Raw genomic sequence first — 12,913 nt, forward strand, 5'->3', positions numbered from 1 at the left:
ACGGGCTGCCGGGTGCAGGGACGGACAGAGGAGAGGACGGTGGACAGGTGGACAGGAGTCGGCAGGGGCAGGTCACTCATCCTGCACCGTGAGGTCGTGCTGCGTGGCCTCCTCGATGCTCTGCAGCTGGCGGGCCTCCCACTGCCTCATGCACTCCGTCACAGCCGCCAGCTTCCTCAGGTCCCCGTGGTGTCGGAGATCCCGGGCAGCCCTTGGCTTCTTCTCCAGCTCCCCGGGGGCTCTCCCGGCTTCGCCTTTGGCTGGGGCTGCAGCCGCAGCGGGTGGGTGACCTCGGTGGGCACAGGTGGCTCCCCCTCCGGCGCCTGGGGGCTGGGGTCGGGCGTTTTTTAATTGGATTGTTTGTCTTTCTTTTGTTGAGTTGGATGAGTTCTTTATATATTTGGGATATTAAACCCTTATCAGATGTTTCATTGGCAAATATGTTCTCCCATGCAGTGGGCTCCTTTTCGTTTTGATGCTGGCATCTTTTGCTGTGCAGAAGCTTTTTATTTTGATGCAGCCCATTTGCTTATTTCTCTTGCCCTAGGCATTGTACCAGTGACAATTCTGCTGCTACGTGAGATGTCTGATATTTTGCTGCCTGTGCTTCTAGGATTTTTATGGTTTCGTGACTTAAACAGAACCTTGTACACTGCTGGTGGGAATGCCGATGGTAAGACCACTATGGAAAACAGTGTGGAGTTTCCTAAAAAAAATTAAACATGGAACTGCCATGTGACCCAGTGATCCCACTTCTGGGAATATATCCTAAGAAACCCAAAACACCAATCAGAAAGCATGTATGCACCCCTGTGTTCACAGCAGCACAATTAACAATAGCTAAGATCTGGAAACAGCCCGAGTGCCCATCAGCAGATGAGTGGATAAAAAAGCTGTGGTACATCTACACCATGGAATACTATGCTGCTGTAAAAAAGGTCTCTAATCCTTTGAAACAAGATGGAGGGACACTTTCTTCTCACACTTAGCAAAACACACAAATAAACAAACATCCCTCAGGTTAATGTCGCTGTCCTGGGAGGGGCAGGAAGACCTTGGCAGTCACTGATCTCCCCACCCCTTACCTGGCGGTAGTTGGAGGTGAAGGCGCCCAGGTAGGCCACGACCCCCGAGGAGATGAGGATGTCGCCCGTCAGGTTGATGTACAGCAGCCCCAGCTCCAGGGCCGATTGGCTCCAGCGGGTTTTCTCGCCCCCGAGGCCGCCAATCAGCTGCTCAGCGCGTTCCAGCTTCTTGCTGCACAAGTCAACCTAAAAGGCAAGAGTGAATTGTGTCAGCAGCCACAGTCGAATGAGTTATAAAATCCTGCAAGATTTTACCCTCAGAGAGAAATTATTACTTTTTCATTACAAATTTCCCACTGGAATTTTTAACTCTCTAAAGCAGTGGTTCTCAAACTTCTGGCCCTTTAAATACAGTTCCTCATGTTGTGACCCAACCATAAAATTATTTTCGTTGCTACTTCATAACTGTAATGTTGCTACTGTTATGAATCGTAATGTAAATATCTGATATGCAGGATGGTCTTAGGCGACCCCTGTGAAAGGGTCGTTCGACCGCCAAAGGGGTCGCGACCCACAGGTTGAGAACCACTGCTCTAAAGCAAACATGTGAGCTATCTCATTGTGAACACTGGGAAGTTCAGAACCTTTGATGATTTTTCCATAATAGAAGTATGTCTATGAATACAATTTATGAAATTCATAATGGTATTTGTCATGGAAAGCAGAGATAGTTTTATTTAAGGAAATGACCTATAGTATGAGAAACTAAAAGGTAAGTAATGAAGAACATTCTCTTGCAAATATAGATGTTCCCCCTTCGTTTCAATCATCTAAATGCATTTTATTTTAGTATTCTCTGAACATTTACCACTCATTTAACTTATGGTTGATTTTATAACTTTAAGGGTTAAATGTTTAAAAGTTTTAATAACTTATGCTTACGTACAAAGCATGATTTTCAAGTTGTTAAATGTATCAACCTACTCAGACACCTGCAGATAACCTTACCTGGGGGCGTCGACACCAGCCGAGAGCGTGCTCTGTGCAAAGGACTGGTCACCACATTTGATTACACATAATTAAGCCATGTGATTAGCAAATAAAAAGGGCAGTTATGAAGGTAGCAAACTTGGGGGGAAACCAATTCAAACCATGCAATAGCAATATTCCAGTAGAATATCTGAATTATTTTGATTTATTTTAGCCCTAGCCAGTTTGGCTCAGTGGATAAAGCGTTGGCCTGTGGACTGAAGGGTCCTGGGTTTGATTCCAGCAAAGACACATGTCCCAGGTTGTGGGCTCAATCTCCAGTGGGGGGGTCTGCAGGAGGCAGCCAATTAATGATTCTCTCTCATCATTGATGTTTCTATCTCTCTCTCCCTCTCTCTTCCTCTCTGAAAACAATAAAAATACTTTTTAAAAAATAAAGTGATTTAGCATCATTATTTTTGGGAGAAGACAAAATTAAGTAAAGTTTACCTCAAGGTTTAAAATTAAATAATTCACATGAAAAGGGGAAGTAAATAGCCAGTCCGGTGTGGTTCAATGGTTTTATAACCAGGAGGATATGGTTCAACTAGAGGCCCAGTACACGAAATCCGTGCACTCAGGGGGTCCCTCAGCCCAGCCTGCGCCCTCTTGCAGTCCAGGAGCCCTTGGGGGATGTCCAACTGATGGCTTAGGAGCAGGCCTAAGCTGTCAGTCAGACATCCTTAGCACTGCACTTGCCAGCCGTGCGCCCTGCTCAGGGCTTCTGGCTGAGGGGTTCTCCCACTGTGGGAGCTCACTGATCACCAAGGGGAAGCTCCTGTATTGAGCATCTGCCCCCTGGTGGTCAGTGCGCATCATAGAGACCAGTTGTTCTGCCATTCGGTCGATTTGCATATTCGCTTTTTATTATATAGGATAATTGCTTTTAGATTAAAAGATACAAAATACTCTATCAATTTATCTAAAGATAGGTTCAAAAAAGCAAAAGGTATCTAATTGGTAATATTTTTTATACTTGCTAAATTTAAACCGTTTCTGTTTTAATTTTCCCTTTTCTAATAGTTTCTGCCTTTCTTCATCCATTATTCTCTCAATGATCTTGAAGTGGTAATCAGGCCTTGGACTATAATAAAGTTGTCAGAAGAAAGAAGTAAGTAAAAAATATTTTAGCTAAAATTTCTCCTCCAAGAGCAGATTTTTAGTAGACATATGCATATATTCATTTTACAGCACCATAATTTTTAACATTTTACTTTGAAAAATAAAAATGTCAAACATACAGCAGAGTTGAAACATATTTAGAGCAACAACATACTGTCAGTTATATTATTTAAACTAAAACTGATGCTCAATAACAGGTCGCATTTCTAAATATCAGCCACAAATTTGCACAAATATAGACTATGTGCACATATCCTACAGGAGGGAGCAGTCTGGTACCATGGGACTGAGCATAGCTATTAGGGTCAGATTGCCTGGGTTCTGATCTTAGCCTTAATGCTTAGAATCTGGGTTAACCATGGACAAGGTGCTCAACTTTTCTGTGCTTTAGTTTCTACAAAAAGGTACAAAGAGATTACCTCCCTCATTTATTGAGGGAATAAATGAGGTAGTACATACAACAGTGCCTTCCATATAAGAAGCACCCAACACAGTTTGACTGGCACAAAGTATTTTGACTTCTTTTCTGGAACATGCTCAGACTTTAGCAGTTAGTTTTTGCAAACAGTATCGCTATATGAGTTAGAGCAGCAGTCGCCAACCTTTCGGACCTCATGGACCACCAGTGGTCCACGGGCCACCGGTTGGCGACCGCTGAGTTAGAGCAATGCTTTTAGTCTTAAAGACATTTTCAGTGGCCACAGCATGGTGCTGGGGGTTGAGTTCTAATCTCAGCTTTGCCATGAACTCTTATACAATCTAAGGCAATGAACATTTTGGCTCTCCATTTCCTCACCTCTATATAAAATAAAGAATAATTTAAATAATCTAGCTCGATATTTTAATAATACAAGGCAGAGATGATATTGGCAATTTTTTTTTCTTTTGGAGAAGGAAAGGGCCAAGGGAAGGTACATATTTTAGGCTCTGGGGCTCAAGAGGTAAAATCGAGGATATCGTGTAGGTGTTATATAACCATTTAATATGTAATCATTCAACAATGATTACTAGCGTGTGGACCGTAAAAATGGGCGATGAAGAATTTGGCCCGGGGCCCACAGGTCACCAACTCCTGACCAAAACAAGAGGATTGCTGTGGGAGGTGCTAACATGAACATCGTTTTCACTTACAATAGTGGACAGTTTGCCCGCATTTGCCTGCACCATCCTGTACCTGGTTCTCCAGGTCAGCCTTCTTTTCTTTGTTCTGCTCCAGCTTGTCCTGCAGCTTGGCCAGCTTGTCCTGCACCTCGTGCAGGGCGGCCTGCTTCTTCCGGAGGCCGTCCATGGCGACTTTGAGCTCCCCCTCCGCTGCAGCCAGCTTGATCTTTTTGGGAGCGACTATTTTTGCCACTCTGCAAGAAAGTGAAATTGGAAAATGAAATATACACTTAATATTTCAGGGCACTACCACTGAATTTGCTTGCCTAATATCCTTCCTCTAACTCAAAACCCATCTTCATATACAACCTAGACCAGTGATGGCGAACCTTTTGAGCTCAGCGTGTCAGCATTTTGAAGAACCCTAACTTAACTCTGGTGCCGTGTCACATATAGAAACTTTTTGATATTTGCAACCACAGTAAAACAAAGACTTATATTTTTGATATTTATTTTATATATTTAAATGCCATTTGACAAAGAAAAATCAACCAAAAAAAATGAGTTCGTGTGTCACCTCTGACACGCGTGTCATAGGTTCGCCATCACTGACCTAGACTGATCTCCTTACTCTCTGTTTCACCCAAGAATCAGTCAAGCCTGATCCCAGAACATCAAACGTGACGATTAATACTCAATAGGCATAACGCTTTCAAACAAGTAATTGTTTTTTACCCAAAACAATAATATTTGGTTGTTACCAGTGTGGGGGTTTTTTTGGTGATTTTGCAAAAGGAGAATAGCACATTCATGTAAAATATTACAGAGTTTGGGGAAAGTCGCTAAATTCTGATGAGGAGAAAGTGAAGTATTCTATCTGTGTCATTTTACTTCTTTTAAAAATTTCAGAATATACCCTTAGGTAAAACCCAATTTTCTTATGAACATGTAAGTTGGTAATAAAAGGGACAATGTAGGAAAAAAGAATGGATCTAAATTATTTTCTTTATCTGGAAATGGAGTCAGTCATGCTATCTTTCTAAACAAATGATAAAACATTACATTAAAATTTATCATTGAACATAATATATGTACAAGATTCTAATTGTGTGTATATGAAAGATCCTGTAAAAGTTGCTTTTTGAAGAAATAACCAATGGTTTTTATTCTGTACATGCTATGCACAGTCTCACACAATCATTAAAAAGGCTCCTTGTCTCATAAAGAATGTGCATATGTTACACCAGTGGTTACCAGTGTGGCCCAGGCCCCTCCCTTCACAGGGGCCCTGAGGTCCGCCCTTGTCCACTGGAGCATCTGCGTAAGGAATTTCTTCACATGCTTCAGTCAAAACAATATATACAGCAGACAGAAGAAGCAGATTCGAGAGTCCAGCCATCTCCTACTAGAGCACATATTAAAGAGATTTGCTGGAATGTAAAACACCAGCACTCTTCTCATAATTTTCTTTTGGAAAATGTGGATTTAAAAAAATAATTTGTGTTAACATGTAATGTTTTCTTTTTTTTTTTTTTTGGTAGGGAAATACAACATGTAATGTTTTCATTGCTCTTTTAAAAAATGAGCTCTTGCCCTAGCTGGTTTGGCTCAATGGATAGAGCATCAATCTGCGGACTGAAGGGTCCCAGGTTTGATTCCTGGTCAGGGCACATGCCCGGTTGCAGGCTTAATCCCCAGTAGGGGGCGTGCAGGAGGCAGCAAATCAATGATTCTCTCTCATCATTGATGTTTCTCTCTCTTCCTCTTTCTTCCTCTCTGGAATCAATAAAAAATATATTTAAAAAAATAAATATTTGAACTTAAAAAAAAACCTCTTAAATGTATTTAAAAGTTTCTCAGTTTTAATTTCTAGCTGGTAGATAATAAACAAAAGCTTTTGGGTCGCTAATAATTGTTAAGAGTATAGAGGGCTCCTTAGTGGAGAACGTTCGGGGAGCATTGCAGCACTCTATTTAATTGCTGGAAGCTCGCCTCCACCAATATGCAAGCACAGAGCAGGAATTAGCCGCGGTTTCCTGAGGTTCCTCTCAGCTCTGTAGCGTCTAAGTCTGATCCTGTCTAAGTGGCCACATTGGAGAAGAGCGTACCAGGCCGCTGTCGGCACTCACTTGTCGTACGAATCCATGGCGATGACCCACTTGCACAGGCCCTCGGCCGCCGTGGATGCATTTCTGATCTTTTCTGGGACAAAGTCCGGATTTGGAATGTAATTTTTCCTGATGATGTTCATGTAGGCCGGAGGAATGTTGTCTTTGTCATATTCATGAAGGGACTGTAGGAATCGAATGTCACCGAGGAGTCTCTTAGCTGGACCCCAGAAATCCTCTATCTTCTTCCCAGAACCCGTGGGGTCGGGGATCTTGTCGGATTTGATGCCTTTCAGGATGCAGATGGCCTCCATAACGAGCTTGACCCCAGCAGGCGGACTCTTCATGGACTTGACCACTGTAATGTCCTGGAAGTGAAACACGCCAATTATTTAAAAACAGCTTGTGTGTGGATTATTTGTCATTGGTTTTTATTCTCAAGCCAAGCTGTAGGCTCTAGAATCTCATTGTTCAGGTGACTGTGACTAGAAGTATTGTCAAGAAGCATGGAGAAATCTGTGTCCCCCCAAAGTTAAAAACTACAAATAATGATGGGAAGATGCCTATGTAAGATTACTTGACATAAAGTCTACTTCCAAAACACACCAAAGAGAGATTTGGCTGTCACAAAGTAAGAGTCTTGTAGCTTCTTAAAGACTATAAAAATGCAAATGTTAGAAAAATACAAAAATTATGAGTATGAAGATCTATAATCATCGTATATAGTTAACTACTGCAAACATTTTTGTTTGCATTCTTCCATATCATTTTCTGTGCATGTGTACATGCCACAAACCAGTGTCTTTTAACCAATGGGATCATGGTCTACATAACACGCATGCTGTGTTAAGAACGATTTCAATAACAATATGTGGTGAACAATCTTTCATGCTGGTAAACATTTCCATCATCATTCTAATGGTTGCACAACTTTCCAATGTATAGACATGAATCACAATCCTTACACCCTATCAAAGCTTTTTTACTATTAAGATCACCCTATTGAATAAATGACTGTATGTTCTTTATTTTTAAAGCTTTTAACACATATTGACAAACTGCTCTCCAGAAAGTGTAAGGGTGCCTGTTTTACTACCTACACCCTTAGCAACATTTGTAGGCATTCTGATAGGCAAAAGAAATCTTACTTTAATCTGTGTTTCTTTAAATACATGTGAGGTAAGATAGATTGTCATATGTTTAGTGACTATTTGTATTTCCTCTTTTGTGAATTACTTCTTTATATCATTTTACTATCTGATCTTAGAGCTACTTATCTGTAAGAGCTATTTATGTAGACATTAATCTTTTGTTTGTCAAATAATTCAAATATTTCCCCCAGTGTTTCTAAACTTCTGTCCATAGTGTTTATATCAAACAAGATGCATTGGTTTTTAGGTACTAAAATTTATAACTTTTATAAAAACTGTACTAATTGTAAAAAATACAAGATCTCCAGATTCTATATATCACAAACAATATTGCTTAGTTTTATTCTGAATTCTCTCACACTCAAGAAATAGTAGGTCCTAGTCCATTTAGAGTTCACAAATATGACTTACATTTTCTACTATTTTATAGTAATGTAACTATTTACATTTAAATTTCCATCAGTCTGAGATATGTTTTTGAGTAAGGTATAAATAAAATCTCTAACACTCTCCCACTTACCCCACCCAACAGTTTAGCCAATATTCCCTCACACTACTTATTTTTTAAAAATTAATCTTTATCTTTCTTAATTGAAATGTTCCCCTTCCATATCTTAATTTTTATTATTTAATGCCACATTTCATCAAATCTAAGACACCCTACTAAAAATATAAGCCAAATTATTGTACATATCACACACACACAATAACCACTGGCAAACACTGACACAACACAGTCGGCCCTCCATGGCCACGGATTCCACATTCGCAGATTCAACCAACCGAGGATTGTTGTTACCGTTTCCTAAACAATACCATATGAACTACTTACATAGACTTTACTTTGTCTTTGATAATGAAGTAATCTAGAGATGATTCAACGTGTGCAGGAGGATGCGCGTAGGTTATATGCAGATACTGCGCTATTTTATAACAGGAACTTGAACCTGCAGATTTGAGTATCAGAAGGGGGTCCTGGAACCAGGCCCCCCAGACACTGAGGCACGTCCGTACTTTCTCACACCTGCTGCAGGGTGCACCCCAATTACAAACGTGCCCACATATGAGACAGGCTCTCTGGCTCAAAACGTACACTTGGTCTTATGCCCCTGTCGATGACTGCGGCTGTTTTGCAAAGTTCTTAAGGTGACAGGTGTCCTGTGGCAGGTGTGACATTGGGGAGGTTTCTGCTTTTTCAAGATCGTCTTAGTCACGCCTGTGTATTTCTTTTTCTTCGGGTGATTAGGGAACCCTTGGCCACCTTGACAGCGACTTGGACGGCATGAACGGTGGGGACAGGCTGCGGCACACAACGCGAAGGGCCTCCCTGAGCTCTGAGGACACCTCCCGCCCGCGCGGCCTCTTACCTGCGCGGTCAGGGTGTCCAGGGCCGCGAGCGCCGACTCGAGGATGGGCAAGGCCCCCGCCAGGTCGGCGTCACATTCGTCTTTGATGGCTTTGGCGGCCATAGCCTGCTCGTTTGCCACGATCTCATCAGCTTTCACTATTTTTTCCGTTTTGGCCACTTCGAACGATTCCCTCTCGATCATCAGCATCATTTCGTCCACCGCTTTGCTGGCAACCTTTAGCTGAGGGTGGAGCGCCTCCAGCTCCAGCTGCATGGAGGCGACTTGCGATGCCGCGGAATCCAGTTTCTCCAGACCCACCTCGTACCTCTTCTTCATCTTCATCACTTCGCTGAAAGCAAACACACACCACGCTTAGTCGTCAGGCTCCGGGCCCTCCTACAAGGAAGGAGATTCAGTGTCCTGGGCTCCCGGGGCTTGTTCAGAGCATGGCTAGAGGAGTGACCGGGAAAATTTCCACCAAAACACAGAGAGTCTAAGGGTGGTTACCAGGGGACTGGGTGTGGGTGATAAGAGGGATGGTGTTTAAAGGTACAAAATTATAAGGAACAGTCAAAATCCTTAGAGCTCTAATGCAAAGCAAAATGAATATCGCTAATAACATGGTACGATAATTATGTAATGTGATAAATAGTGGTCCAACGGCAGTCATATTACAATATTAAATGTATCAGAGTAACCAGTTCAAACTTACACAAGGTTACATGTCAAATTTCTCCAATAAAAAAGTGATCGTAATATAAAGTGTGTAACTGAGCAGTAGTTAGCTATGTTAGGCAATGCATCTGTACAAAAGAGTAAGACCCACTCCTTACCTTAAACAATGTTTGCGGAGTAGTCATTTAATGACTTAACAAAACTCACTATAGATGTGAAGTAAATCTCTATTACATCACAGCAATGCCGTTTTGGTAGACACAAATAATTTAAAACTGCTGTAGCTTACTTAAAAATATAAAAATTCATTTTTACCTTCTTTTATTTTCCAACAACAGTTTGAAGGTGGAGATTAATTCCAGATAAGAGGTTGGAGTCACATAATTGTATCTTTGAAGCTCGACATGGAAGGATGTGGACAACTCTATAGTGGACGTGTGGAAGCTTTTACACATGTCGATGCAGCCGTCCCGTATCTCCTCTGACATCTCAATTTCTTCCAAAAAGCGTGAGGCCACTGCCTGGAGTGCATCCTCAGGCCACGACTAAATGTAATAGAAATGCTTCAGCGCTGGGTCCAAGTTACTCTCTGGGTCTGTGCTACTGTGGTCCTTTAGAGCTCAGGGGTGTTCGGAGTGGAGGGGGGAGGATGAGGGTGGGGATGCGTGGGGGAGATGTGTTCATGAGGACTCCCCCAGGACTCGCATGCTCAGGGCAGGGAGCGAGCAGGAGTGCCTGGAACACTAGCTCTATGGCTTGTTCGGGGCTCAGAGGAATTGCTCCTAACACCGCAGGAGCGAGGAAGAGGAAAGGAGCGAAACTCACAGGATGTCTCTTTCTGTGCCGTTCTGCTGGAATTGCCTCGTTTAATCCTCCCAGTAGCTCTCTGAGGTAACTAAACCCCAGAATCATATGGACAGCGACCTCCTTCGTTTCTCTTATAGGTATCTCACACTCAACAAGCCCATGGCATGGTTCCTGTCTCCCCCAGAACAGTTGCCATCTTCTCCAATTTAGTAAACATCACCCCATCCACCCAGTTACTCAAGCCAAAATGCAGGAACCCTCCTTGAGGGTGGAAAAAGAGAGGTAGGGGTATTTCCACCTCTATTCCTCGCCAGCAGGAGCTGAGCTCTAGGCTTTGGGTTCCTGCACCTGTCAGGCAGTCCTGCTTCCACAGCTCCAAACTCCAGTAACACTCTTCCCTCCCTTTTATATCCAGCTGTAAGTACCCGCTTCCTGCGCTGGCCCACCACTGCTGGTCACTCTACCATCCCTCTCATTTCCTTTCACCCTGCCGACACCTCCATGAAGAGTCTTTTCATTCAACTTTCCCCAGTGACGCCTTCCAATGTGCCCTGTCTTTCCCTGACAGGACACTGACTGAGACACAAATTTATCCTAAGACTTTCTAAGGTATATTGAGGTTAATGACTGCATACTCTAGCAATAAAATGATTTTCTATTATGATGATTTCTTGAGTTATCTATAATAATAAAAACATAATATGCTAATTAGACTGGACGGCCGAACAACCTTCTGGATGGCATTCCGGACGTCCTTCTAGACGAAGCTGCCATGGTGGGGGCCAAGGCAGAGGTGGTTAGGGGCGATCAGGCAGGCAGGTGAGCAGTTAGGGGTGATCAGGCAGGCAGGCAGAGTGGTTAGGGGCGATCAGGCAGGCAGGTGAGCAGTTAGGGGTGATCAGGCAGGCAGGCAGAGTGGTTAGGGGCGATCAGGCAGGCAGGTGAGCAGTTAGGGGTGATCAGGCAGGCAGGCAGAGTGGTTAGGGGCGATCAGGCAGGCAGGTGAGCAGTTAGGGGTGATCAGGCAGGCAGGCAGAGTGGTTAGGAGTCATCAGGCAGGCAGGCAGGTGAGAGGTTAGGAGCTAGCAGTCCCAGATTGCGAGAGGGATGCCCGACTGCCAGTTTAGGCCCAATCTTGCAGGAATTTTGTGCACTGGGCCTCTAGTAATTTCATAAAATCAGATAGTATTATTGATCTACAATAGAAGTCATGACAGAGAATCAACATTTCTAGAAATCTATCAAAAATGTACATGGCAATACCTGAAACCAGTCAATGGTACAGCAGTTAACAAGAGCCGGGAACTTTCTCAGACGAATCCGAAAGGCATCCCCAATGGGGCTCATGGCCAGGACGACGTGCAGCTGGTTGCGGCAGCGATCGATGAACATGTTGAACAGAGCGATGGGGCTTCCATCGGTCTGTTTGGTTTTATCCCGTTGGCGATCGAGCTGGCGCATCTTTTCGCATATCTCTTGCTTCTCGTCTAATGGAAAGAGATTCGGCACTTCCCCCGCATTGAGCAGGTTGTTGACATCTTCTAGAAACGACTCCCTTTTAATCTGAGTGTCTGTAAACAGGAAGACCCCCTGCATCTCGCCCTCAGCGCATTTCCTCAAGATCACTTTTAGATCCTCGTGCCACTCGGTGTTACCGTAGCCCTTCGTGATTTCGACCTGGAAGATGGAATAATCAGCCATGTGGGTAGCTAACCTGGTGACAGACTGCCTCCCGCTGCCTCCCACGCCAACCAGAAGAGCATGGCTCCGAGGCTGCTTCAGGATCCTGGAGATGCGGCTGATGTGCTCGATGGCAAATCGGAACAAGACAAGGCTCATGGTCTTCTTGCTCATGTTGTTATATTCCTCAAGGTGGGTTTCCACGATCATCCGGAGATTGTCCACATTTTCAACCTCTCTGTAGTTGGTGTCCTCCTTCTTGGGATCATGGAAATCACAAAACATTAAGCTGCGTAAGTCATCTTCTTCCACTATTCCATCACCATTGAAATCCAGATGTTGAAAAAGCTCATGAAAATTTTCATACATATGACTTGTCAAAATTTCTTGAATGTACTCGATAAGCCAATGTCGGTCTGCATTATCCAGGAGGCGATCATAATACACCCTAAGGACCTGGATAATCATTAAAAACCAGCTTTAGGAACGGACTCTTCTATTGTTTTATTATTATTATTTCTGTGCTAATCTCAAGTAACATAAAAAGTACTCTCAGGAAATTTGAATGGGATTGATTAAAAGCATATCTAAACAATTAGACTAACTCATGATCATGTTTATTTTAAATATTCGTTTTGATCATACATATATGAGATACTACACAGTTGCATGCAGTTTTCAATAAGTAAAGGTAATGGGGGGGGGACTGAAGCAGATGGTAGAGAGGCTGTGAAGACCAGGGAAAGAGTGTGAAGGACTAGAGAGGAAAAACTACTAGAAGCTACTCCCTCTGCTGGTCACTCAGATGAGATAGAGCTGGACACTGGCATCGAGGCTTTTCCAACTTCTGTACCATGGCCTTCCGT

At 43.2% G+C, this 12,913-nt stretch overlaps 1 protein-coding gene across 1 annotated transcript in view; it reads right to left on the bottom strand.

Moving 5' to 3' along the window:
- Window positions 1–12,913, bottom strand: part of DNAH7 (dynein axonemal heavy chain 7) — a 147,145-nt gene that overhangs the window by 52,919 nt on the left and 81,313 nt on the right. Inside the window, 6 exon segments of the mRNA XM_006082723.3 lie at window positions 1,086–1,271; window positions 4,351–4,531; window positions 6,407–6,753; window positions 8,904–9,234; window positions 9,876–10,105; window positions 11,631–12,503. Of these exon segments, the coding sequence (XP_006082785.1) occupies window positions 1,086–1,271; window positions 4,351–4,531; window positions 6,407–6,753; window positions 8,904–9,234; window positions 9,876–10,105; window positions 11,631–12,503 (2,148 nt within the window).

This window comes from Myotis lucifugus, unplaced genomic scaffold (assembly GCF_000147115.1).
Source record: "Myotis lucifugus unplaced genomic scaffold, Myoluc2.0 scaffold_3, whole genome shotgun sequence".
Taxonomy (NCBI): Eukaryota; Metazoa; Chordata; class Mammalia; order Chiroptera; family Vespertilionidae; genus Myotis; species Myotis lucifugus.